The sequence below is a fragment of the Megalops cyprinoides genome, chromosome 3 (genome assembly GCF_013368585.1).
Source record: "Megalops cyprinoides isolate fMegCyp1 chromosome 3, fMegCyp1.pri, whole genome shotgun sequence".
In the NCBI taxonomy this organism is placed as follows: Eukaryota; Metazoa; Chordata; class Actinopteri; order Elopiformes; family Megalopidae; genus Megalops; species Megalops cyprinoides.
In genome coordinates this window covers 13,981,843-14,006,139 of record NC_050585.1, presented here as the reverse complement: position 1 = coordinate 14,006,139, position 24,297 = coordinate 13,981,843, and the positions used below count along the sequence as shown (strand labels likewise).

The 24,297-nt window shown below is 42.6% G+C and overlaps 1 protein-coding gene across 1 annotated transcript; it reads right to left on the bottom strand.

The window, feature by feature from the left end:
• Positions 1–20: 20 nt before the first annotated feature.
• castor2 (cytosolic arginine sensor for mTORC1 subunit 2) lies at positions 21–22,677 on the bottom strand. Its single transcript, XM_036524690.1, has 9 exons — positions 22,253–22,677; positions 16,763–16,833; positions 13,268–13,461; positions 8,915–9,047; positions 7,944–8,067; positions 7,485–7,595; positions 6,976–7,058; positions 6,484–6,578; positions 21–5,710 (listed from the first exon to the last, which is right to left on the bottom strand). The coding sequence occupies exons 1-9, from the start codon at positions 22,363–22,365 to the stop codon at positions 5,645–5,647; spliced, it is 990 nt and encodes a 329-aa protein (XP_036380583.1). The 5' UTR covers positions 22,366–22,677; the 3' UTR covers positions 21–5,644.
• Between the last annotated feature and the right edge of the window lie 1,620 nt (positions 22,678–24,297).

Genomic DNA, 24,297 nt, shown 5'->3' with positions numbered 1-24,297 from the left:
GCGTGTGCGTGTGCGTGTGCGTGTGCGTGTGCGTGTGCGTGCGTGCGTGCGTGCGTGTGTGTTGAGAAAAGAATAAAGTCACAGAAGCAGCACTGGTGGGCAGTTGGGAAGGCAGCTCTTGACAGGACTGAAAAGCGCAGCATGTCTCGTATGACGCATCTGTTATTCTTCTCCTTGCGCTGTCACTCACCTCACCATGGATACCGAACTATGCCAACCTCTACATCCTGAAATCACCTGGCTGCCTGTGAAGTGCTTTTGATTATTATGTTTTTTTAACCTCAGCCAGAAAATAAATACCTGGTGGAGTGTTGCTGGACCCTTGGACCCTGCTATCCGGTTTTTGTGTATCAATGCAAGACAGTCTGTGTAATGAAGGGGATGGAGACCTATATTGTCTCAAGGTTGCCTCATTCACTTTAATGAACATTAAAGTGAATGCAGGAAGATAAAAAAAGAAAAAATATATTTTTAGTGTAATAAAAGCTGTGTCTTTGCATTTCAAGAACATTTTTACTTTCCTTCCAGACCAGGTAATATTAAATCAGTTGGCCTGCGGTGCTTTATAAATTATGCCCATGGAGAGTACCCCCATTATGTGACTCAGCTCAAACCCTCTGCCTGGTGCACTGAAGCTGTTTGCTCGGCATGATCTCCACGGATACGCCTCTTCCCCAGTTCTCTCTGAATGTGTCCTCTGACGGTGACGGATTCCTGGGCACTGACATTTATCTGGCCTCGGGGAAACGCTGGGTATAATAAAGTATAAATTTTGAATTACCGTGGCTGCTGATCGGGGGGCGGATCAAGAGGGTACATATTCCAAGAAAAAAACGAAAATGCAGTTCCCCTTAATGTCTCCATGCGCATGTGCTTAGAGGTGACTTCAGGTTACCAAGTGAACCCCATCGGCATTTCTTTTCCGCTTATTGTCAGGGAATCGGCAAAAGCAGACCGTGAAAAGCATTTACTTAAAAATGTAAAAAACACAACTGATGGAAACAAATGCAGAATAGAGGCTCGGAGGCAGACTCATTTATTACTTCAATTTTTATTTGCCACACATGATTTTTTTTTGCTGGATTGGGTTTGCTCTCTCTGAATCATCTTCATTTCACAATTTGCAGAGGATCAGAAAAACAGTATAAAACCATTTCTCACAATGTGTGTGTGCATGTGTGTGTAGGGCGTGGGGTTTAAAAAAACAGCCTCCCACTCTTTCAGGCCATTTATACACTTGCTCCTTTAACAAGTGGGTGGAAAAAACATTACGCATGGATGGTAAACAGCAAACAAACCTTGAGGGATAGTCACTGGGACCATACATTCAGAACCTAGCAGCAGTGTTGTATCTTTAGTAGATAACAGAGCCCTGTTGTCCAAACATACTTAGCAGACACTAAATGGCTAATTTGGTTTCATGGTTTCATTGTGGACAATGTAGGGTATTAAATCCACATAAATAAAAGGCCACCCTCCAGTGACAGTATCACAATTTTTCTATTCCTTTCAGTGTCACAAATGTCAAAATAATACTGTCTACAGTGGACGTGAGAAATGTGTAAAGGACAAAAGATTCCTCGGGTAGACGTGTTACTTGGTGCGGTGCAGCTGCAAGCCAATTAGATTTCACATTTGGCCTTCCTGAATGTTGCTCAATGCAACAATGACCCAGATAAAAAAAAATTATATGTTAATATGCATGCCTCTGCTCTTCATTTTTTGACTTCCATGTTGGCTTTGTTGAGAGGCCTTCTTGGCTATACAAGGAAGGTTTACTGCCCAGAAGAGTGGCAGGCAGTAAACTGCAATCACCAGTTCTACACTTAACCCCCTGACCCCGTACAGCGAAGCAGTGATAACGGGTGACCAAGTGGTGCCACCAACAACGGGAAGCATTTCAACATGTTCCATCTACTTGTTAACTGGCTTATTGATCCAAGAATATCACCTGTCCTCTACTTGAAGGGTAACCTAATGATCTACGTTGGTTTCAGCACCCTCTATAAATAGCAATCGGTTGCATTGGACTGAGCGCTATGAACGGGTCATTGATAGGCCAAGAGCAGTGGTGAAACTTCAGCCAATCAGCCTTTTATATAATGCCATGTATCATCTCTGTTCTGGAACATTGCATACCAGTCTACTTCACACTGTCCAGACTGTATTTTAGCCATTCCTTAGCAACCATAGTTTTAAATGCACTTGGTGACCTAGGATGAAGTTGAACTGCCCCCCCCCCCTTCAGACTGTAGTAATACCAAAAGGTTTTAATACCAAATTATAAGCATTTTCATTGCAAAGCATTTCCAAGACCACCCATTGTAGCGATCTGCTTTAAGCTTTCAGCACTGTAACAGTACTTCTCACAGACTCTCAACATTTTACAGAAATTGCTGAAGGCATTGAGGCATCAGGATGCAGAAATGGTAGCCCCTTTTTTGGTCTGCAGACATTTCTCAATATCTGCAAATGAAACCTTTCAGTTGTTCCAGTGCCATTCTTTCACTTCAGTACTCTGTGCTTACGCCAACACTGTTAGCACTTCAAAACTGTTGGGAGTCCCAATTTTTTGTCTTAACGTGCATGTTTTTTTCTGCATTTGTGCTTCATTGTTTTATTCTATTAGGTTAACTTATCTGTTTGACAAATGAAACCTGTACTGTGTTTACTTTCTGTATTTATTGTGTCCTTCACGGCCATTTGATGATGTACTTTTTCTGTCAAATATATTCAAATAGAGTAATGCCTTCAGAGAACATTTTCTCCATTTCATTGGTGGCCAATGATGTTTTAGCAATCTGCTCACATAATGACGGTAACACAGTGACCAAGCCAATTTAGGCTGCAGGTACATTTGGCAGATGTATGGGGCAATCTGTACTCTCTTAAAAAGACTGCCTGGAATACGTAATCACTCAAATAGGAAATCAGCGGCCAGTGAGAATGCAGATTTCTCTCAAGTTCTCCCCAAAATGGCTGAATGCTGTTACAAGTGGTGATATTGCTGATCTTTTCACTAAAAGGATAAAAAAAATTATCGCCACTAGGAAGACACTGACACAACTTTCTTTTGCATGGTACCAGATCAATCATCTGGAATGAGCTAGCATTAGCAGTGAGAAGGAGTAATGCGGTCAAAACAAGAACTCAAAAATAAATTTGATATCGTGGACTACAGCTTCCTCAGCACTAAATGCATGCTTTATTTGCAAAGAAGCCCATTACTAGGCCACGCCGGGTTTATGGAAGGGGTTTGTGAATTAAGTAAACATAACTTTCAAAACATTTTAACAAAAATGATTAGCAAACAAAAAGGTCAGAGGAAAGCAAACATTTGCTGGTCAAGACAGGCAACACTGGCAAGACCAGCAAGGGTGGGGGAGTGGGGAGGGCAAAACAATATAGACGTGGCTGTGTTTGCACATGGCCTAAAGAAATTTAATGTCACATGTTCTAAGTTATGATGATCCAAGAGAAGCGGTTAATTTGACATAAAGCCTTAAAAAGAAAGATCATTGCGAGCACAGTCACAAACAACATTCATTCCTGACCTAGCACACAGCACCTCTTTGCCCTAAAGGTAAGTCAAGAGGGATCAGAACAACCAAATGAGAGGAGAGGGGACAGCAGAAGAGAAGCAGGTGGGGTAAGGGGATGGGGGTGGGGTGAGGGGGTTCCCAAAACCAAACACGCCACAAGCTCCAAACAAAGCTTTTTTTATTTTTATAATCCTCTGCATCATGAAAGTCACCCTTTTTTAGTTTAACACTGATAAATACAAGCTTTCTGCTATCCAAAACAAACAAAAAGAAGAAGAAAGCCATTGCTTGGTGCAGAAAAAAAAACAATAACCGCACCCATATTAAAGACCAACTTAAGAGCTTCCTTCTAGGGAACAGGTTATAGCCAGCTTTCTCGTTACACGGTCTAGAGGATAGACCTTTAATAAAGTGCGGACTAGGGGCTTCAAGGCCTAAACTGACGCCAGCATTGCAGGAAATGCCAAATACTCAAAATGGCACCTCAGCTGCAACTCACATTCACAACTGTATAAACAAACACTGTTAGCGCCCCACCCCTCTTCCTCCATGTTAGAATAGCTAGCTTTTACTATTTCATATTACTTGTGGTAAGGGCTGGTAAGAATTGGGGTGTGGTCAGGTGTTTTTTTTTTCCTCTTCATGCGACACAACATTTCCTCCAGCTGAAACAAGGTAAGGAAGAACTAAGTGAAAAACTCGAGTTCTCCCAAAACAGCCCAAGACCAGGAGTGTGGAAGCCGGTCGTGTGATAGTGCAGTGTGGCTATTGCAAGGGTGCATACAGTCCATCAGTGTGTGATGTCACTGAACCGGAACAGAGTGCACACTGGGTAAAACTGCTGTTGTCTCTTGTGGCCAGTTTTTGGTTTCCTCACTGAAAAGGTCTCGCACAATTTTTTACACAATTCATTCCCTGGTCAGCTCAACCTCAACCTGAAACCACTGAATACAAGCCGGTTCCTTGTCTTGCCTAACAAAAATGACTAACCTCTTTTACTCATTACCTTGTCATTAGAAACAAAAAATGTGCTACAGTTCTATATACGGAGTATTTTTAATTAGCTCTATTTCATCCCTATCTTGAAAGAACTATAGATTTGATATTACTGAAATAGAGTGGATATTTCATATTGAAAAGAATACTTCTTAAGCGATACCATTTCCACAAATTGGCAGTTAATTATCATGAAATTATCATCTATCAAACTACACAGTATAAACGTACAATGAAAGACAGCTTATTCAAAAATGTGTGAAAGTCAAACCACACCACGCCATTGCACCACGGGGGTCTGTAACCACAAACAGCAACTCAGTTCTCTTCCCTCCATTTGAAGGACTGAGCCGTAAAGCAAGGCATCGGTTTAGGCCTAAAGTGTCATGGCACTGAAAAAAAAGGAGATAAAAATAAAACAGGAGCAGGGAACCTTTTCTGATCACACTAGGTTTGTTTCTCTGTGTACATTCTCCTTCCGAGGATAAGGGGAGGGCCAGTAACAAAACATTTTGGTTGCTGAGGGAAAAGCAGCAGAGAAATACAACTTTAAAAAAAAAAAAAAGGAAAGGAAAAACCCAGTCTGGCAAATCAAAGCAACACCTGAGGGCACAGGCAGTCAAGGGCCTCAAGTGCACCACATAAGGGGGGTAGATGAGGTGGGGGACGCTCCGCAGTGTCTCAGGGAGCTGGGCCCGGGTCTCAGCAGACCGCACTGCCACGGTAGAAAGATGTGACGCGGGGGAGGGAGAGGAGGGACAGAGGAAAAACGCTGCAGTCACTCGAGCTTTGGATCCCCGAAGAGGCAGGTTTTTTTGTATTGGGTCAGGAGCGGATGGCAGAAGTTTGGAGTGGAGAGGAAGGGTGTTGGCACAGTCTCTGAGAACGGGACAAGGAGGATCTGGGTCAGCTGCTCCTTAATGGAGCAGAGAGGTCCCCATGCCCTCCCTGTCCCCCACCCCTCCCACCTTTATTAGCTTCCTCCCTAATCCACCCCCCACAGCAGTCCACTGGTAAGCTCTTGGCACTTTAAGAGTTTGACATTATCTGTAGATAAATCAATGTGTCAGCGAAGGCGCGAGACTCCCATCCCGCATTCTTGCCCTTCACTGTCCTGCGCTCTCATTGGTCCTCAAGGCTCCAATCACACTCTGGATATTTTCTTCAGGGACCTGTGACAGACAAGAAGAGGGCAGACTTATCAAGAGCAGCAAGATGAAGGGCATGGCGGTGGGGGTGGTGGTGGTGGTGGGGGGTGTTGAGGAGTGTAATCTCATCATTTACTGGACTGAGAAGCTGTGCAATAGGGGAGAAATGAAGAGGTGAGAGAGATGACATGAAGCGAAAAAACTGCATTTCAATTGATAAGATCACTGACCACAGCTACCCAAATTATCAACTCTTTTTAACAACACTGTGATCTAAACAGTGATATTTGTTAGAATATAGACGTAAGATGGTCACCAAAAGGGAAATGTAGATTTAAGTTCTCTGTAAACCTCAAATATTTCCAAGCCTGAGGAATTCTGAGGTAGGATTTTCTAATTTGACTAATGTGTGATTCCTTGGGTGATCTTAATGGATGAGAGCCACGGAGTCTCATAAATCACACACATGGTCATCAAAAGCACTGGCTTTCAAAGATTAGCACTAATGGGAATAGTGGCAGCCAATGCTTCACAGGGAAAAATGACCGCTTCCGCTACTGGAAAGCAAAACTAGTGAGATTGGCCAAGATGAATCATAAATGACACGTTCATGAATGTCACATTCATGCTGCAGTAGAGAGAGAGAGACAGAGAGAGAGAGCGCCCCAGGATCAATATTCATCCCGAGTCCTCGTTTCTGTCTTCTAGGGATTGGCAACCTCTCCTTCATAGCTGTTCGAGCTGTTGGCCGCTACAATACTACGCAACGGGAAGGATGGGAGCAGAGCCTCACTCACCAGAGCATGGTCAAACTTGAAGGTACTGATGTAGTAGGCTGGAATGTCAGCGGTAGCCAGAGGTTCAGATATCTGAGCCACGATGCCACACTCGTCTGAGACAGAGGAACAGAGTGGAACGAAAGGAGATGTTAATCACCTCCCCCAAGCTGAAATTCACTAATTTACATCACACCACTACTGGGACAGGAGAATGACTCTGATGCTCCACGCAACATTTAAAAAAAAATGCCTGGCAGACTTTTAATATGAAATTCTTTAAGCACAGCCAAGTCTATTATTATGCATATTAGCACTGATGGTTGTGTAGCCTGCTAATGCCAAGCTGCAGGTAATGAAGCTGCTGTGGTTGCAGTTTCTTCATCTACAGACGGACAGTGTTGCTATCATTTCTGTGCCCTCTCAGTCCACCCACAGGTGTGTCTACACAGACACAGAGGGAAGGAGAGAACACAGTAGAAGTGGTTCTTGAGGATGTGAGCTCCCACTCACCGAATCCTAATGGCTGCCCTCCTATGCGGACCATCTTCCATAGCTCCCCTGAAGCGCTGGTGAAGAGAACATTGTTGGGGAACCTGCAGCAACGGAGAGGAATAAGAGGGATAACTCAGCTTTAAAAATCACCCATCCTTAAGAATCTCAACAGCAAGAAATTCTAGAAACTACCATTTAGTGCTGTTCTGGTTTGCATTTTCATGCACCACCTTCCTGAAAGAAGTGCAGCCCACTGCATGGGTGACTCAGTGCACTGACATCACTGTGACTGTAGGATAATGGCTGTCCTCGCTGTCCATGCCAACGAGTGAAAGATTTTGAAACAAGCCGGAGATCTGGGACTAATTAATCAAACAATCGCTTAACCTGAGGCTCTGCTGATCCTTATAGAGGACCACAGCTTGTAAAGGCACAGTATGTAGTGGCCGTGTATGCATTCTCTAAAGAGAAGAAATTGTAGAGGGAGCATTTCCTCTGAAACTCCCACAGTCAGAGAGCTTTCTCACCTGCGGGTGGTCTGCTCATCCATGACCAGGGAGATGTAGCCCTCGATCAGGGAGAAGGAGAAGAACCGGATGAGTCCAGAGTCTTCGCTGGCCGCCCCCGGCTCCTTTGTCCTGTGACAGCAAACGCCGAGGTCAAAGTGACCGTCGCGGTCAGAACCAAGCAAGGTCAGGAGTGGGCCTCATCGCCCACCTTTGTTCATTCAGGACCATTTCTGGAATAATTTGCAATGGCTAAAAGAAAAATTCTGGACTACTAACCCCCCCCCCCCCCCAAAAAAAAGGTCTCCAACTATCCCAACACCCCCCGGCATCAGAATTCTAACAGCACTCTATGGTTATGGTTATGAAGTTATGATTATCTTTCGTTTTTTTTTTTTTTTTTTTGTTGGTGAGGTGACAGATGGCTCTCAGGGAGGGCCATATGCGAATCGAGAGGGGAAAGCGACAAGGTGCACTCACCCGCTGGAGTAAAACATGACGTCCATGAGCAGAGTGGCCACAGAGGGCAGGGTGTCAGGGTCCAGGCTGGTCACACAGAACATGTTGCTGGGACTGGACAGGGGATGGATGATGGGGCGCTGGACTGGAGACAAGACGCTTCCATGTTAGTCAGCTGAGAAAAAAAACCTTAGAGGCAACAGCATGGTGTGCTATTGGCTAGGCAATAACGGTGGAGGAAAGTTACACCATGAATCCCTTCAAAAGAATTTCTACTAAAAAAAAAAAAGACTAAAGACTAAAAATCGCAAAGCAGGGAAGATGCTGCATGACATACCAAACATACAATGTCTTCAACCGATTTCTACTGAGGACACTATCACTGTAGATTACCAAGCAACAATAAGGCTGACCTTCCCGAAAACAGCAGGTGAATGAGAGGCCGGTAATGTCCGATTGATAAATAATACTTTCTTGAAACTTGCATCACATACACGACCCATGCAATATGTGACCTGCAGTTTGGTTCTCAAAATATCAGGATTCATAACAGGTCACTTGGAGCTTGGCATGATGAACAGATGACAGCTACCAGTGCTCAACTGGCAGCATGTCAGCCTGCAGATCCAGGGTCTCAGTTCTAGGAAGGAGCCTTGAAAGGGCGTGCTAAATTAATGCACAGTAACACACACTGTGAGCCTGCATCCTTGATGCATGTGCTCATCGCAGGGACACAACCAAGCGGCAGGCACTCCAAAACACAAAGTTTGTTTGCTAAATGAAAGGTCAACTCGAAAGCAAAAAACACCTGCTGAGGCCAACATTCAAATCTGAAAATACACAGAAATACTCCATACTCAGACTGGCAAGCTGAATTTGTCAAACAGCATTTCAAAAAAAGAAAAAAAGACCAAACCACTGACCTAAAACTAACTCTTAATATGGGTTTGGAGCTGCCAGCCTTCACTGCGCTGTGCAGAGTTTGGACCTACCCAGTTTGGGTTTGACAAAGCCGTTGGTGACCCCCAAGCTGTTGGCAGCGACGGTTTCTCCATTAACCACCCGCAGAAGGGTGAACTCAGATGAAAGAGTGTGCATGACCATGGGCAGGTCCCTCTCTCGAACCTGCGGACACAGACCGGCACTGTGAGGAGCACAGAAATCAGGACAAGCTCTGTGTGGACCAGATATTTCTATCTCCAGGGTTACCAGCAGGCAGTACAGTATAAAAAAGGGGGGGTGAATCAGTGCAAAAGAGTTTAACTCTCACGATACCCTCCCCCCTAACCCCCAGCATCTACTCTGCTGCTTAATCACACTTTGTTCTTCGCTCAGAGAATCCACAAGGCAATATCGTCTCTGAAATTTAATAGCCTTCGTGTCCAGCTCGAGACACAGTTATTCAAATGAAGACAGAGACAAACACCTACGAAGGCTCTATATTTAAATTCCATAGCTTCAGTGTAGTGTGAGATGCCACTGGTACCATGCGTTTGATAGCAAGTGAGCTCGAGCGGAAAGAAGATTATGAGCTCAAAATCGCTCACATCCAGCTAATCGAGCATTTCAACACAGTTACAGATGTGTGGATCAAAAGTGAACTGCTGTACAGCAGATCAGATTATGGTGAAATACGATCAAAGTTCAGGTCAGCATGATGCGAACAGATATTTCTGCACATGAATACATAAAATATACAATATTCCATAGCCTTTCTTTCTCATCAACTTCCTTTGATATGCTACACATCACATCCCTCAGACCATTTATCTGTCCCAGTACAAAATGCAATCTTGCCATCTGGAGGTTTACCCGTGGCGCACAGTGCAGGCCACACAACTGATCAATGTTCTCGGTGCATTCTGTAATAAGAAGCAGTTTAACTTGTTTATGCCGGATCTTGTTGACGCGCCGTTTGCCAGCTAGGGAATAACTTACTGTCGGGAAAGGAAGTGGCGAGGAAAGCTCCTGCCTCACAAAGACTTTGCACATTTGGCACAAACTGTAAGCTGCTCGCTTATAAGTGCACTGTGAGATGTCAGCACATTATACAATTTATGGAAAGCAAATGCAGAAAAAAATACACTGGTAAGTAAGGGCTTTCAGTGCTTGATGTGTGCCTTAAGACATGTTAGACACAGTAATTGGAAATAGATGATTTAATTACTATAGAAGTCAAAAGAGGTAAGCATTTGCATTACAAACACAGTTAACAACCTCTGAGATATGGGCTGACGCAGACATATTATCTTCAAGCAGATAATTGAGTGCCTTCAGCAAGCTATTTACTGCAGTAGGAATGAGAGCGGAGTGCCTTCGCACATCGGCGCTTGCTTGGATTTGAGTGCTGCGTCATATAAGGTGACGCCACTGTTGTGCATTTCAAAGGGAAATCTGACCATTTATTAAATGTGAATATATTATCAACAAACTTTTGACAAACTTTTTGCATGTAGAAGAATCATTACAGCATGCCTCCTATGAGCACTTAAAAAAACTTCTGAGACTGGTTAAAGTAAAAAAATTAATTAATTAATAAATTAAATCCTGAAAGGATTTTAAGCAATGTGGTGTTTTATGCATCCAAAATACATCTTAGTTCTTATCAGCACTTTCAGGGACCAGAAAGGTAGCTGCTTGAAGTAACACACTTGCAGTATACCTTTGTGTTATCATGGGGAACAAAAAAAATAATATTCTGATTCAACTCAATAAAATCTTATTGTGGCTGTAATAACCCTGCAAACAAAAGGAGAGGATCTCAGAGTGGTGAGGTGCAAAATCCTTTGGGCCTGTTGAGTCAGATTCACAAGTTATTTAAGGCTCACTCCAATGACTGCATTCAGCATTTAGGACAGGGCCAGCACTTTATATAACACAAAATGATAATCACAGTAAAAAGCATCCATCTCCCTCTGGCAATCCAGCACCCGGCCTTGCTTACAATAGGCTCCTGTGAGGCAGGTTATTTCCACTGTTCCTTTAAAGGCCGTGATGGTTTTCTGGCTGGGAGCATCTGGCAAGGACCATGAACACGGCCACGAGTGTTACAGTGAATTCCAGCAAGAAGCTGATCCAAAGCTGATCCTCCTTACATAATGCAGGCAGATTACCATCGGCTTGACATTTTTTTTTGGTTCATAAACAGGCTCTGATTTTTTTCCCCATGCAGGCCTCATGTTTCCCCCAGCAGCAGGGCACGGAATGCCGCCGGCTGGCCAAACCCCTGGATGGGGGAAGCTACATCCACAACTACATCTACAAACTACCGGCCTGATTAAGTGACCACTAGTGAATGATATCATCCACAAATAAACGCTGCAAAATAGCATGGACTTTGAAATGTGGAAATGTGTCTGGTTACAGTTCAGCTGGTTGAGTCACATGTGAATCTGAGGGAAGTGGGCTGTGAGGAAAGTAAACACGTTTGCGCTTCTCTCTCTCTCTCTCTGTCTCTCCCTCTCTGTCTCTCTCTCTCTGTCTCTCTCTCTCTCCTGTCTCTCTCTCTCCTGTCTCTCTCTCTCCTGTCTCTCTCTCTCACACACACACAAAAGTTCTAGCTGCAAAAACACGAGCATGCAATACTACTTTTTAAAAAAAAAAAAAAAAAAAAAAAAACAGCCAGCGTTTCTGTATTGCTCATAAATAATGTATCCGAAGCTAAAATACTGGCAAAACAGATATGGAAACAATTTCCTTGCTCTACAAACACGTATCTCTACTTTTTGCATTGGGGGAGCATTTATCAGATGCTGACAGCAAAAATGGCACTAGTTATTAGCATACTGTGGATTTAAATCCCAAGTGGTTAACAGTAATATTGAGCTCTGCAGTGAGGAAGGCCTAAAACACAAATTTACCAGCCTCTAAAGAGTTACACATAAAAATCAATGGGTGATGCACCAGCTCAGAACCACAGATTTGATCATAAACAGCCATTACAACCATTACAGATTTGTTCATCATTGCACCAAAATTTCAGGATATGAATGTTCAGTTTTACAATAAAGACAATCTTCCCAGTGGCACACAGGGAAAGATGTCCATTGAATAAAACCAAGCCCTGCCCTTTCAGACAATCAGTGTGTCATGCGCTGTTTCGTGCCGAGGCTAGGCTCAGTGAAAGCAAGCAATCTTTGACCTCCATTGCTCACACTGTAACAACATCTGATGGCGTCCATGAACAAAAGACTGGCTACAAGACTGCAGCCAGCACAGTGCCGTTCTCTTGGGAAGGAATTTAAGAACTTGTTTCATAGCCTTATCGCAGTGTCATAAAAAAGGCAGGATGATTCAGGTTGAGACAGGAGGTTTAATTTGTTGTCACTCTTTGTTTTCCACTGCGAAAGCATCCAGAGCATTTTGACATTTGGCATTTGAATTCTTATCTTCCAAGGTGCAAAAAAGGTGTAAGAAATTTGCTTGATCTGACACTGGTAAATTCTGTCTGCAGCCCTGCTGGTACTTCAGGTTGCCTCTGTGATAAACAATAGTTGCAGCAACTGCTTTGAAACATATAATCCCTATGAACCGTAACCTTGCTTGTTTTGTTGAAAACCCACAAAACCCCAAACCCAAAAATAGACGATAGGTGCTTTGTGCATGCTGTTTTTCATGCGTGTGGGTAGAAAGGCTAGGTCACAACCGTGTGCAGACAGTGCTAAATGCCAGAGACTGTAAACCAGTTTATTTATGTGCAATTAAAAATATTTACATACCTCCTGTTAATCCTTGAACAGCAAATTATAATAAAAGTTTAGTTTTCAAACACATTTTATTGTATTCTATCCATGAAGGCTTGGCAAAACGTAGAGTTTAGCACTGTCCCTGATACCTAAAACACAAGTATCAGGGACAATGTTGACTGCATGAGTGGTTTTTCAGATTGATTACTGGAGGATGTGAACTGTAACTCGGCACCTGCCATGAGGAAAGTGGACTGCAGTACTGCCTGCCCAGAATGTGACTGGGCCAGAATACACTTGCCAATTGACCTCTGTGGGAGAGGGCTAGCATTCGAATGCCTCCAATATGCTCTGCTTTTATTACGAACCTCCGGTATCCATGTTATGAGTGCAAACGGAGGGCCATGCAAATTCTAATGGCAAACATTCTCACAGCTCTCTCTCATCTGAGCTGTCACGTAGAAAGAATGACAGCATGACAAATTCATCCAAAAAAGAGACGTCTCTGCTTGCCAATCAAGCTTAAGTGTGAGGAAAGGCAACATTCTACAATATCCCCAAAAACGTTATTTTTTTTAATTGGCCGATGGACACGTTTGGCTCCATAGTGCACATGTTGATGGAGGCATGGATAATCCCATGGAACAGAACAGGCCTTACCAGTATGAAGTCGGTCTGGTAGGTGGACAGCATGAACACAGATATGTTGTGGTCCGCCAGGGGCGCAATCACTGATTTGGCGATTTTGGTGACTCCGATTGGCTGAGAGCTGGACGAACTCCCGCCCCCCGAGACCACGTTGAGGGCCAGCCATGTGGCCTCTGCAACGCTGAGATGCTCGGACTCGGGCAGCTCTGAAACAACAGCAGGAGAAAAGATGGGGGGTTGAGGATCAGGGGTGATGAAGCTGACATTTCCACCCGTCACTAATTCAGTACTGAATGATGCCATTTATTACATTATTGTTTAAGCCGTGCCCTGTGTACATGTGATGACCACTTGACATTCTGCGCTGCTGATAAGGCTGAGACTCTAAAAGAAAAAGGCACTGGAGCCATTTAGGTCTGAAGAACACATGAAAAAAAACAACACAATTACATGACTCCCAGTTTAATAATACATCTTTTTTTCCCCCTCATTGGAATGTTTGCAGATTTTCAAAGAATAAAACGTGTTTCTCGTCAAAAATGCTTGTAAACTGAATTCTCAATCATCCATGTCATCACTGTGTGCTTTAAGAGGAATAGGTCAAAATAGGATAAAAGCAACAAAAAATACATACTACTGGATGGCGCAGATGGCATGACTGCCCAGATTTGAGAGAAAATTACTGTGGTTAATTAATGGGTATTAACAAATCTAATTCATCTTCATACTTGTTAGGTAAATAGGGAATAATATAAAATAATATTTTCTTGCGCTTTTATCAATATAATTTCTATCAATCATAAAAGTAAAATAAAAACTTGTGAACAAACACCACATTAGCATACAGCAATTTGATTGCTCAAGCTTTATCGCTTTACAGGCTAACAAATCCCTTACTCATAAGCCTTTATGCTGAAGGTAGTGCTTAAGTAAGGAATTTCTAAGAATAATGGGTGTTTCTTCTTATGTGTAATGATCTGCAATTCATGAATTAAGTGTACTCTTGAAGGCATTGTTCAATATTGTGACATGGGCAATAAATATAAAAATACTAAGGGGGGCAATTTTAAGTCCCCTCTAATGCAACCCCGCATGCCAATGTCAGTCCGTGCTTCACTGCAGTCCGTGCTCAAAATCTTCGCCCACAACATGGCAAAGGGTGTTACGTTTGTGTGTCGAAAGAGCAGCAGCAGAGGTCCTAGCAGAGTCATATATCATTCTCTGCCAACGATTCATAATTGCCATGCGGTCATGAGAATACGATTACCAAGGTTTTTCTGTGTGTGCTCAGCCAGTTTCAGTCAGGGCTGCTCTTAGGACTCTGCTACACCTCAAACGGAGTTTTATGCAGGCTACAGAAATTCAGATGAAGTCTGTGCCGGTACCAACTATTTTTCCACACTGACCATCACTAACTACACATCTGAGAGTATGAGACAGAGTGAATGGTGCCAATAACAAGCTACAAATTACAAGCCTCGGTTTTTCTTAGTTTGGCTGGATAGCTGAATGTCATGGGTTTCACAAATCATTTTCAATGCCACTATAAACTGCTTTGATCACATGGTCTATGCAGCAGTGAGAAATAGTTCTGTGAAAGCTAACTAGCCTACTCATCAGATTAAATTTAGCTAGCTAGCCATTGTCCATTTACCTTGCAGTACTGACGGATTAGCTATTTGCTAGGTAGCTGTAAAAGCTCATGACAACGGCCTGCCTGGCTAACACTGTTTGCACACAGAAACATAACTAGCAGAGCTAAATCGGTAACTAACAAGCTAGGCATCTGTGACTTGGGGAGGTTTTTATGTAGTTACTGGGCTATCAAGTTGCCCTAAATTTCATCTATCTTTGTCCCTCCATGGCAACACACACTAATAACTAGCTAATAATTGCTGCAAGAACTAATAAAAGTGATCAAGGTAACGTCACACCTGTAATCACAGATGATAAACATTTCAACTCCTTGCCAGCAAACACCACCTTGTTCAGGCATCAGGGTGCAGATTCTATCCATGATAAGGATCCAAATCCCACTGGTGAAACTGTTTAGTCTCAGCAAACAAGTGTAGCTTTGAGGTAATGCCATGGGACTGGGAGGGTAAACAGTCTTTTGAGCAAGGACTGACATATCACCACCACGGGGCATTTAAAAATGTTTTCTTCATGATCAAAGATGAACACATTCAATGCAACCCTATTAAAACAGCATTAAAAATGAAATACAACCCAATGACAAATCATTTCTCATTTTTTCTTCAAAAACAAATGTCTTGTTTTCAGTGAACAATGCCTTTAAGAGGGCAAAAGGGGTCCTAATGAAGAGTGTACAATACTTAAAAACATTTACGTTTTAGAAATGACTGCTGTGTCTCAAGAATGAGAGCATGAAGTCTGCAGAATCCTTGAAAGGAAAAAATGTTTTGGAGTATGTACAATGGCTGAGAAATGCATCCATCATATTAAGACACATTTTCTGTTTGTAAAAGATTCAGTTAGGACCATCCTCATACTGGTTAGCCAAAGAATAAATCCATCACTCCAGAAGAACTGTCAGGTGTTCTTTGACAATGGGAAAGAACAAGTGATTATTTATAAAGTATTATATATAATTACTCTTGCAACTTTGCTAAAAATTCTTAGTGGTATTATGAGTGCATTAAAAACAACCAAGTATACTCCTACATGAATCCATTCTTCTTAGAACCTTAATGAGTTAAGACCCCAAATTTTTTATATCCTGTCTGGCATTTAATGACATCTCCTTTCATTCATGATAAATTAGACAAGCAGATCAACAAATTACATGGGCAGAGCATGACAATCACAAACCTATTTCAGTTCTGCAATGAATGCATGTGTCCTAGAAAAAGGTCAATGTTGACAAAGACTTGGACATATAATCAAATTGCATTCCTCAAAACTATTTTTACTCAAACCAATCATATATCAATGAGAAAAAGATGTGAAAACGTATAAAAGACATGAAATTCTCAATCCAATCGTACTTTCAATCTTTTTCTAATATATTGTGGTATTGGGTAAATGTTGCCCTGACCAGAATACATTGTACTGTAAACAACTGAACCAAAAAGCTACGGTTTATTTACAGTTTTACTTTCCAGCAAAAAGTAGAATTAATGCAGCAAAGAAACACAAACAATCCAGATAAAACTTCCTGTCTGTCTAGAATACCTGCACCTGTTTCGCAACACAAGGCTTCTAGTATCTATGGTGACCAATGAGGGTCACCCTAGCAACCAGTAAGTAATGACATAGATTCATTCACTCAACCACAAAACCAAACCACTGACAGTCTGGCTTCTTTTAACCCATGATAGGAAAGGGAAATCCAGGTGGGGTGGTGTGTGGTGAAAAGGTGGTGTTGTGTGTGATGAAAAGGTGGTGTTAAGTAATGCATGAAGTAATTACAGTAAAGTAATATTTGCCGATTTTTGTGCCTTGTGGTTTGAATCTCAGATAAGAAGAGATGGCAAAAGTACACACCTTTGAAGCCTTCTTCATCCACAATAATGGTGTAGTCCTCCGGGGTCTCTGTCAAACTGAAGAATTTACACCTGCGGAAGAGATGTTGAGAGTCAGCATGCGTGACGTGAGTCAGCTTGAACGTCGTGGGAATTAGGGCTCCGAACTGCAGCTCTGAAACTCTGGACAAGCAGAGAGAGAGAAAGCAGGCCAGCCTTTTTTGTCAATCCCTGCAGTGAGCTGAGCATCATCAAAAGGCCTGTTCGCCGATTTCCCATCCTCTGCACAAACTCATCCGCCACTCCCCAGACTTCTTGCTGTGACCATGCCCCCCGGCACTGCCATGACCTCTGCCGCCCGGAGAGCCGTGCTGCAGGAGGGCACCGGCTGCCCCATCCATGATTTATTTGCTCAGCAAATGCATTCATGCAGGGGACACTTTCAGTGCTCACATTTTACCCCACATACACAGCTGGATGTTTGCTAAAGCAATTTAGGCTAAGCACCCTGCTCAGGTGTACAGCAGCGGCACCCCTCCTAGGACTCAAACCTGACATCCTCTGGGTTACAAATCAAGTTCCGTAACCACTATGTTGTGCTGTCCTTAACTTGCTCTTAGGAACCCCAGCAAGCAGACCAAACAGACAAGTAGCAGGTGGGCACTCACATCTGTGTGGATACCATTCAAGCTATATATCGGATCTGATCCTTCACAGCGATGTACATCATCCTTAAAGTGTCTGTGCTATGAAGAGAAATATAAAGAGAAGGGCCTGCCACACCATGGAGGTAGCATCACCTTGCATTCTGGGATATGATGATATCAGATATCAGGTGCAGGCTGCAGTGCAGACTGGAGCGCTGATGGAATTGCAAACCTAAAGCAGTGTTTTTGAATATTTCACGCCGTGCATCTGTCCAGGCAAACATGCCCAAATGAATGTTGAGGTTGAGAGATGCAGCAGCTGCTCCTGACTGTTATGCCAGTCATAAAACCTGAACCAACTCAGACTGCTGTGCAAGGGCAGTCTTTATTTATGGTGACGCTTGCACACCCACATATCCCTTTTCCTTTCGGGGGTACCTTGTAACTTGTTGATTCCAGAAGGATGAAAATTCATCTTGTCTTCATTACACAATGCCATGTGTAATTTGGTATGAGCTGCACATGGTAGATTCGGGCAGCACAATTCGTGGTAGCCATTTTATCTACCAATTACTTTTTGGTGCTAAAGTTAAACCTACGACTCACTTGACCTTACACAACCTGTGTACATCTGTCTGCTGACTGGACTGCTGGAAATATATACACTACCAGACCACGTTACAAACTGAATACAACTGAGGACATTTAAAGACGATACAACCAACTCCAGCCTGTCTAATACTCTTCAGTACAGTCCAGTTCATTCCCAACTTTTGTCAGGCATCAGGGAAAATATTGTTTCATTCAGATTTAATATGCCAATTAACTCAGCAATTCTTGGCTGTGTATGATTTCTTCCTCACCATTTCTCTCATTTTATCAAGGGCTCTGTTAAACTCAACAAAGCTTCATACACAGGATATTCAAGTCTAGAAGGCAGGAGTCATCTCTCCCACAAAATTCAGGACCATTATACATAACGCCGAGACACTGACTGTGACAAGCCACGATCACCTATTCACTACAAAACCTATCCCAAAAAACAGGTAGTGGTGACATGGAGAAAAAGAAGTTCCTGGAGGTACTGCCTAGTCTAAGGAATTTGTTCAGAGCACAGGCTGAGTCCTGAAGACCTGGGTTTGGGTCCGAGCCGTGTCATTCTGACAGCCTCTGGGAGTCCACTGCTGTGGAACAGAACCGGCCTCACTCCGCCATGTGTTTGATTACACAATTATTATCTCAACATCCTGCGAATGGGCCTGTGTCACTCAGGTGACATCAGGGAGATGCACCTATCCTCCATTTGGCATTTGCTCTCCAAGCGGGACACTTGTAGCATGAAAAATACTTGCTGTTGACACACCGGAGGCCTGTACTCACAGCACCTGTATCTCTCACATGCAGCCAGACGAGCATAATGTTCAACTGGGGATTCCAAAAAGGACGAAAAGGTGGGGCGGAAAGCATAAAAAAGAGGAAACAAAATACAGAACAAACAGTCAAAAAAGACAGGAGCCCCCAAAACCTGAGGAACTTCAGCAGTGAACTCGTCAACAGATCATAAACAATGACTGTGTTGTGAAGACAGGATATAGAGCACTGAAGGCATCCACCCACTGCATTTATCCCCTTTACTCAAATCAAAAAATGTCGGTGCTGATCTTAATTATTGCTGTAGCATTTTCGTCCGAAGGGGGAGGGTGGAAACCTGCTGCTTTTCATCACAACGGTGGCGAAATTAATTATAACTGCATCTGTACAAATCTGTTTTATGTTCATATTGATTTCTTTTCATCGAGTCTGCGAACTCAATAAGTGCAAATCCCTTTTTAAACACCTGGTTTTGGCATCTGAAACAGACTCTGGAACTTGGAAAAGAAACAAAATGGCACAACTGCTATGCAGAGATAATCTGATTTCCATCCTTGCAATCGGTTATTTCGACATCTCACATCTCTGACTGCTCGCACTGTGCACCGCTGAAAGGTGTGAAAACACAGGGGCTGAGCCTTCCTGCTGCTTTTCTCAATGAGGCTGCGCAGCTGTGGTGAATTTAGATATCACAGAAAAACTGTTAATGCGGCATGCACTTTCATTCTCTACGGGCTGGTTCTGAGGTAGGCCTTGAACGTGCTCGTTCTCTCTCATATGCTAGTTTTGCTGGCCTCCTACACAATTCTGAGGGTTGTTTTTTTTACCCCCCTTGTATTTTCAGATAAACTCTCATAAACAGTGAGTCAGCACAACCAGGAGTAAGGCCATCACCAACACTCCAGATTACAACTGACTTCCAAGCCACCTATGTGTTGTATCTGCTGTTCTCAAGTCACCCCACAGGCCACTGACATTCTACATAGATGCGAGACACTTTGCAGACCGCCGCTAAGTAAGTTTGTTTCAGGCTAACGCTAACACCAAGCAGTTTTCAAACAAACAACCCATCTACATCTCTCACCTCACCACAAGTTATGCAGCTGTGGTGAAAAGATGGAGGCAAAATAATAATCTAAGAAGAAAAAAAATGCACAGATTAACTGCTGCTGATGAAGTCTGCTCAGGATATTTTTCCACTCAAGAGATCAGGGAATTAGCACCATGACCAGTGTAAAGGATTGACTGTCGCATGGGGGCCCAGATCATAGATGAGGTCTGATCCAAGATTTCCACATCCTCCTAGGAGCCAAAAGATTTCTGGAAACAGACTAATTCACTTCCAGCTCCAGCTGCCAACAATGGAAACAATGGGACACACTTGAGAGAAGTATGGACGTCTGAAAACCACAAGCTACACTCCGTTGCAGAGACAACACCGAGTTTGAAAGTGCGCCCTTCTTTAGTAAAGCAAGACTTCCTTGGCTTTGTTTTTCCTTCGACGAGGAAGACCTCTGTGAAAGTATCCACACCAGACCCATCACAAGACGCTGGTCAAGGTCAAACTTTTGGATTCCTCCATTTGTGCCAACCCTGTGCAATGCCTGGTGCTGAGTCGCCTACTCACTCTTTCCCATGTCAAAGCTGCCATTTCCTGCGCTTCCTATACTGACAGCACCATTCCTGCAGCGAGCGGACCTTTCGTGATGTATGAGGTGTCACACACATCGTCCAACTTGGCCATAATTTAAAGCGCTGCCACTCCACAGCCCAGATTCAATTACTTCCCTTACACTGTACAGGTGTTAACAAACTAACGGGCCTTAATTCTCTCAGCTCATAACTAAACACTGTAAACGGGAGGTGATGGACTGCAGAAGACCTGAGAGGTCACACCATGCAACAAGCTGAGGAAAGACACTATAACTCTGACAGCATAGCGTGGACTTTTGTGTAAATTCCATGCATAGAGGGTGTATATCAACACCATAGGGCTCACAACTAGCCACAATGCTACGCTCATAAGATCAACAACATAATATGTTAACAAACCTGATGGTGGGAAAAAAAAACCCAGTGGGTTAATTCTACTAATTCAATTTTCTTTCTTATCTTAGCTCCCCGTTATCTTCGACCCAAAACTCCAATCTAAAAAAACGATCTGGTGTATTCCACTGCACTTAGTTTCGGTTGGTAAACAAGGCTGTAAAACTGCGGAGCACTTGGTAAACAGCTTTGCAAAACAAACCTGGATTAATTAAGGCACTCTTTTTATCAATATCGCCTCCATTGTTACCCAGAATCTCTAAAGGTCACCAGAGCACACTGCTCAGGTCAACTACAATTTGAAATAATGGTTTAAAGACGGTTAAAATCGGAACAAACAAAACCCTTATTTAATAAATGAAACGCCGCAGTTCGACACAGCTCTCTTTAGGGTGTCCAAAACCTTGCAAGTTACCTAGAACAAGAGAATCTATTAGATGATAGCCCGACTGCTCATAAGACCAGTTGGAATGTGATACGAATCATAAATTCATGCCATAGAATGACGCCGATTGAACAATAACAGCTAATAATAACAATAAAACTAAATAAATTGGAAAAAATGCATTGAGAGGATTCAGAGGATCACTTCAGGAAAAAAACTGACATAATGTGAGTTCTGGTTTCCTTCTTTTGCACGTTTTCTCCTTCACGTTTTACTTTTTTCAAGCAGCCCGAGTTTTATACAATGAACAGGGGGCAACGTCCCCATTCAGTTTCACTGTAAGCCTAATTTATGAGCCAAGGTACCAAAAGAAGAGTGATTTATAGACAAGGAGAAGCGCCAAGACATGTGAATATTGACATCTACCGACAAAGTAGTTCAATGCGAATGTAGCTAGCTAATAGGGCACAACAAATGCTATTGAAACAACACAGCAAACAGTGTCTTGTTTACTTCGCTAGCAAGTGCGAGAATGGCTCGCGGCGCTAGATAGCTACATTCATCATGATTTGCAACATCCCGGACACATGAATTCAGCATTATCGCCAGCTACGTACAGTAAACGTCTAACGCCGGCTCAAGTTTAATTTGAAACCCCCATCCCCTTTAATTTGACGATTACACAGAGGAAAAAAAACAACACGACTAAGCAAGCTACACACACTAAGCGCGTACACACACCCCTTTTTCCACTCGAAGCTACAAAAATACAGGAGGAAACAAATGACACTTTATGATATTACAATAATGGTGGCGGAGGACTCTACTTTTGGCAGCTCTTCCTTTTCATGCAATAGCTACACAACATGCATTTTAATTGCAAACTGAATAAAGAACTTAGCTCGCTAGTTACGGCTAAACCCAGGACACCATACCTACAAATTTGTGCAATCATTCATCATTAAAAAGATAACAATAACGCTGACGATCGAAAACGACGTACAACACAATCCTTCTTTAAGGATTTCTTTAATTACTGCGGACTTGCATTGTTCATACTTACCTTGTTTTGGATGGCAAGAAGGCGAGTTTGATTAATCCGTGAGTGCAAATCTGGATGCCTTCTTTTGCTATACTCGCTACTTTCAAGCTGTGTTCTAAAATATGCAACTCCATCTTTTACGTCTTCTCATTTGTGGATCATCTAAAAATATATATTTTAACCTTTCTTTAAAAAAATAATAAATAAATAAATATAGCTATAGAGACGGATATTTTAAAAACCTGTAAACGGAGCAGGTACGAGGTTGGAAAAGAAGGGGAAAGGAAAAGTTATCCACTGAAGAGAAGAGTGAGAAAGAGAAGCAGGATGAAATAAAAGAAAGCACAATGAGGTAAACGGGGAGGGAGAAGAGAGAGAAGGACTGACGGTCCCCGTGTTTTCTCTCCGACAGGGATTGGAATAGTCCAGCAGCTGGTAACAGTGAAACAAACAACTTGCCACTCAAACGAAGGGGAGGACCGGCGAAGGACGGTTCGTGCACGAAGTGCATGTTGGGGCTTGTAGTTTTTACGTTTTTATGGACAGGAAGCCATTTATTCGTCTTGTCTTTCAGAAAAATAACAAATGCACCGTCCCCTATTAAAGCTGATCTCTATATCCAACAGTTCATATATCACACACCTTATATTTCTTGCATGGAAACAACAATAAGATCAGGGTATTGGAGTATTGTTTTATATTTACAAAACTTGAATAGTGTTCTTAATATTTATTTCTGTTGTCCTCTGGTAGTGTGGTTGATCATTGGGAACATTAACATTAACCTTTCCGTTTGTGAGAACTTGAATAAAGTACTTGCAGTCTTAAGTATCAGTTTTGTAATGTGCTGCATATACATTTTGTGTTAAGCTCTGGATAACTTAATAATGTTGATGACAAGAATTATCGGCATCAACAAAACACTATTTATGTGTTTGCACACAGAGGTGGTTATGGATCCTGTGTACGGAAAATGTAATGTTGCCTTTTTCATGAAATTATGTTTCGAAACCAGATTGATATACTGCAGTTGTCCCAGATACACGACAGTGCTGAAATTAGACAAGTTGCATGCGGACTCCTTACAGATGAAGTGTGGCAACAAAGAGAAACAAAATAAATGTAAATTTTTAAAAGTGAAAGTTTTGAGTGTTTCCCTTCAGGCATAACATCTAAAGAGTAGCAAAATTAATCTAATCAGAAGATAACTCCTTGTTAGCTCCATGACAGTCCAGGTTCCTTTTTTTGTTATAAGGCACCTTATCTGCATTTCAAAGCAGGAAACCACTGGACACAGTAAACAGAGGGCTGCAGAATAAAGCACAAAAGAAACAACCAAACTATATGTGAAAAAAAGATTAAGAGGACAGAAGACAAAAGGGTGTAATCGCATCATGCTTTTCTTTCACTCCTGATCAATGTGCCGAGCAGTGTCTTGTCATCGATAACCTTTAAGGAGATGTCGTGCACTTGCTGAAAGATCCGCAATGTCCTCGGTAATTGCTAATCCAGATGATGGTGTCAATGTCCAATGCGGATTCCCTGCTCGCTCATAGGGCAGCAGTGTTGTGACAGCTCAGTATTAATAATTCAGGAGCAAAGTCCTTCACACTCATTAGAGAAATGAAGGGCCAGCTAAATGATATGGCAACCAGGCAACACATAAGGGGGACTGGAGAGGGAGGAGGAATCGGGTGTTCTGTGATCACACTCGGGGAGGGGACGCAAATTAAAGCGAGGCTCAGTTGTTGTGGCCTTATGGCTGCTTTAAGTGAATTTTAAGGCTGATTTTGATGAGGATGAAACTCGGTCCAATGTTAAAAAAAAAATCACTCAAATAATTACAGAAACACTATTGCTTTTGAGAATGCAGGAACAAAACTTCTAAACAAACCAATAAGTCTCAGAAAGGCTATAGCTGTGCTGAATTTAAAGATGACAGAGAGAGACATAATCCATGCTTAAATGCTAAGGAATGTTAAGAGAGACAAAGCTCTCGAGCTGAAAATGTTCCACTTGCTTGTGGTGCTGGGTGACAGGTTAAGGAGGGTTTCACAAAACAACAG

Excerpts from the sequence above, each read along its gene's own strand:
- castor2 (XM_036524690.1), bottom strand. The coding sequence starts at position 22,365 with ATGGAGTTGCATATTTTAGAACACAGCTTGAAAGTAGCGAGTATAGCA. Across the intron at positions 7,596-7,943 it reads GTCATGTTTTACTCCAGCGG|GACAAAGGAGCCGGGGGCGG; the intron begins GTGAGTGCACCT and ends TTGCTGTCACAG. Across the intron at positions 6,579-6,975 it reads AGGGCAGCCATTAGGATTCG|ACGAGTGTGGCATCGTGGCT; the intron begins GTGAGTGGGAGC and ends CCTCTGTCTCAG.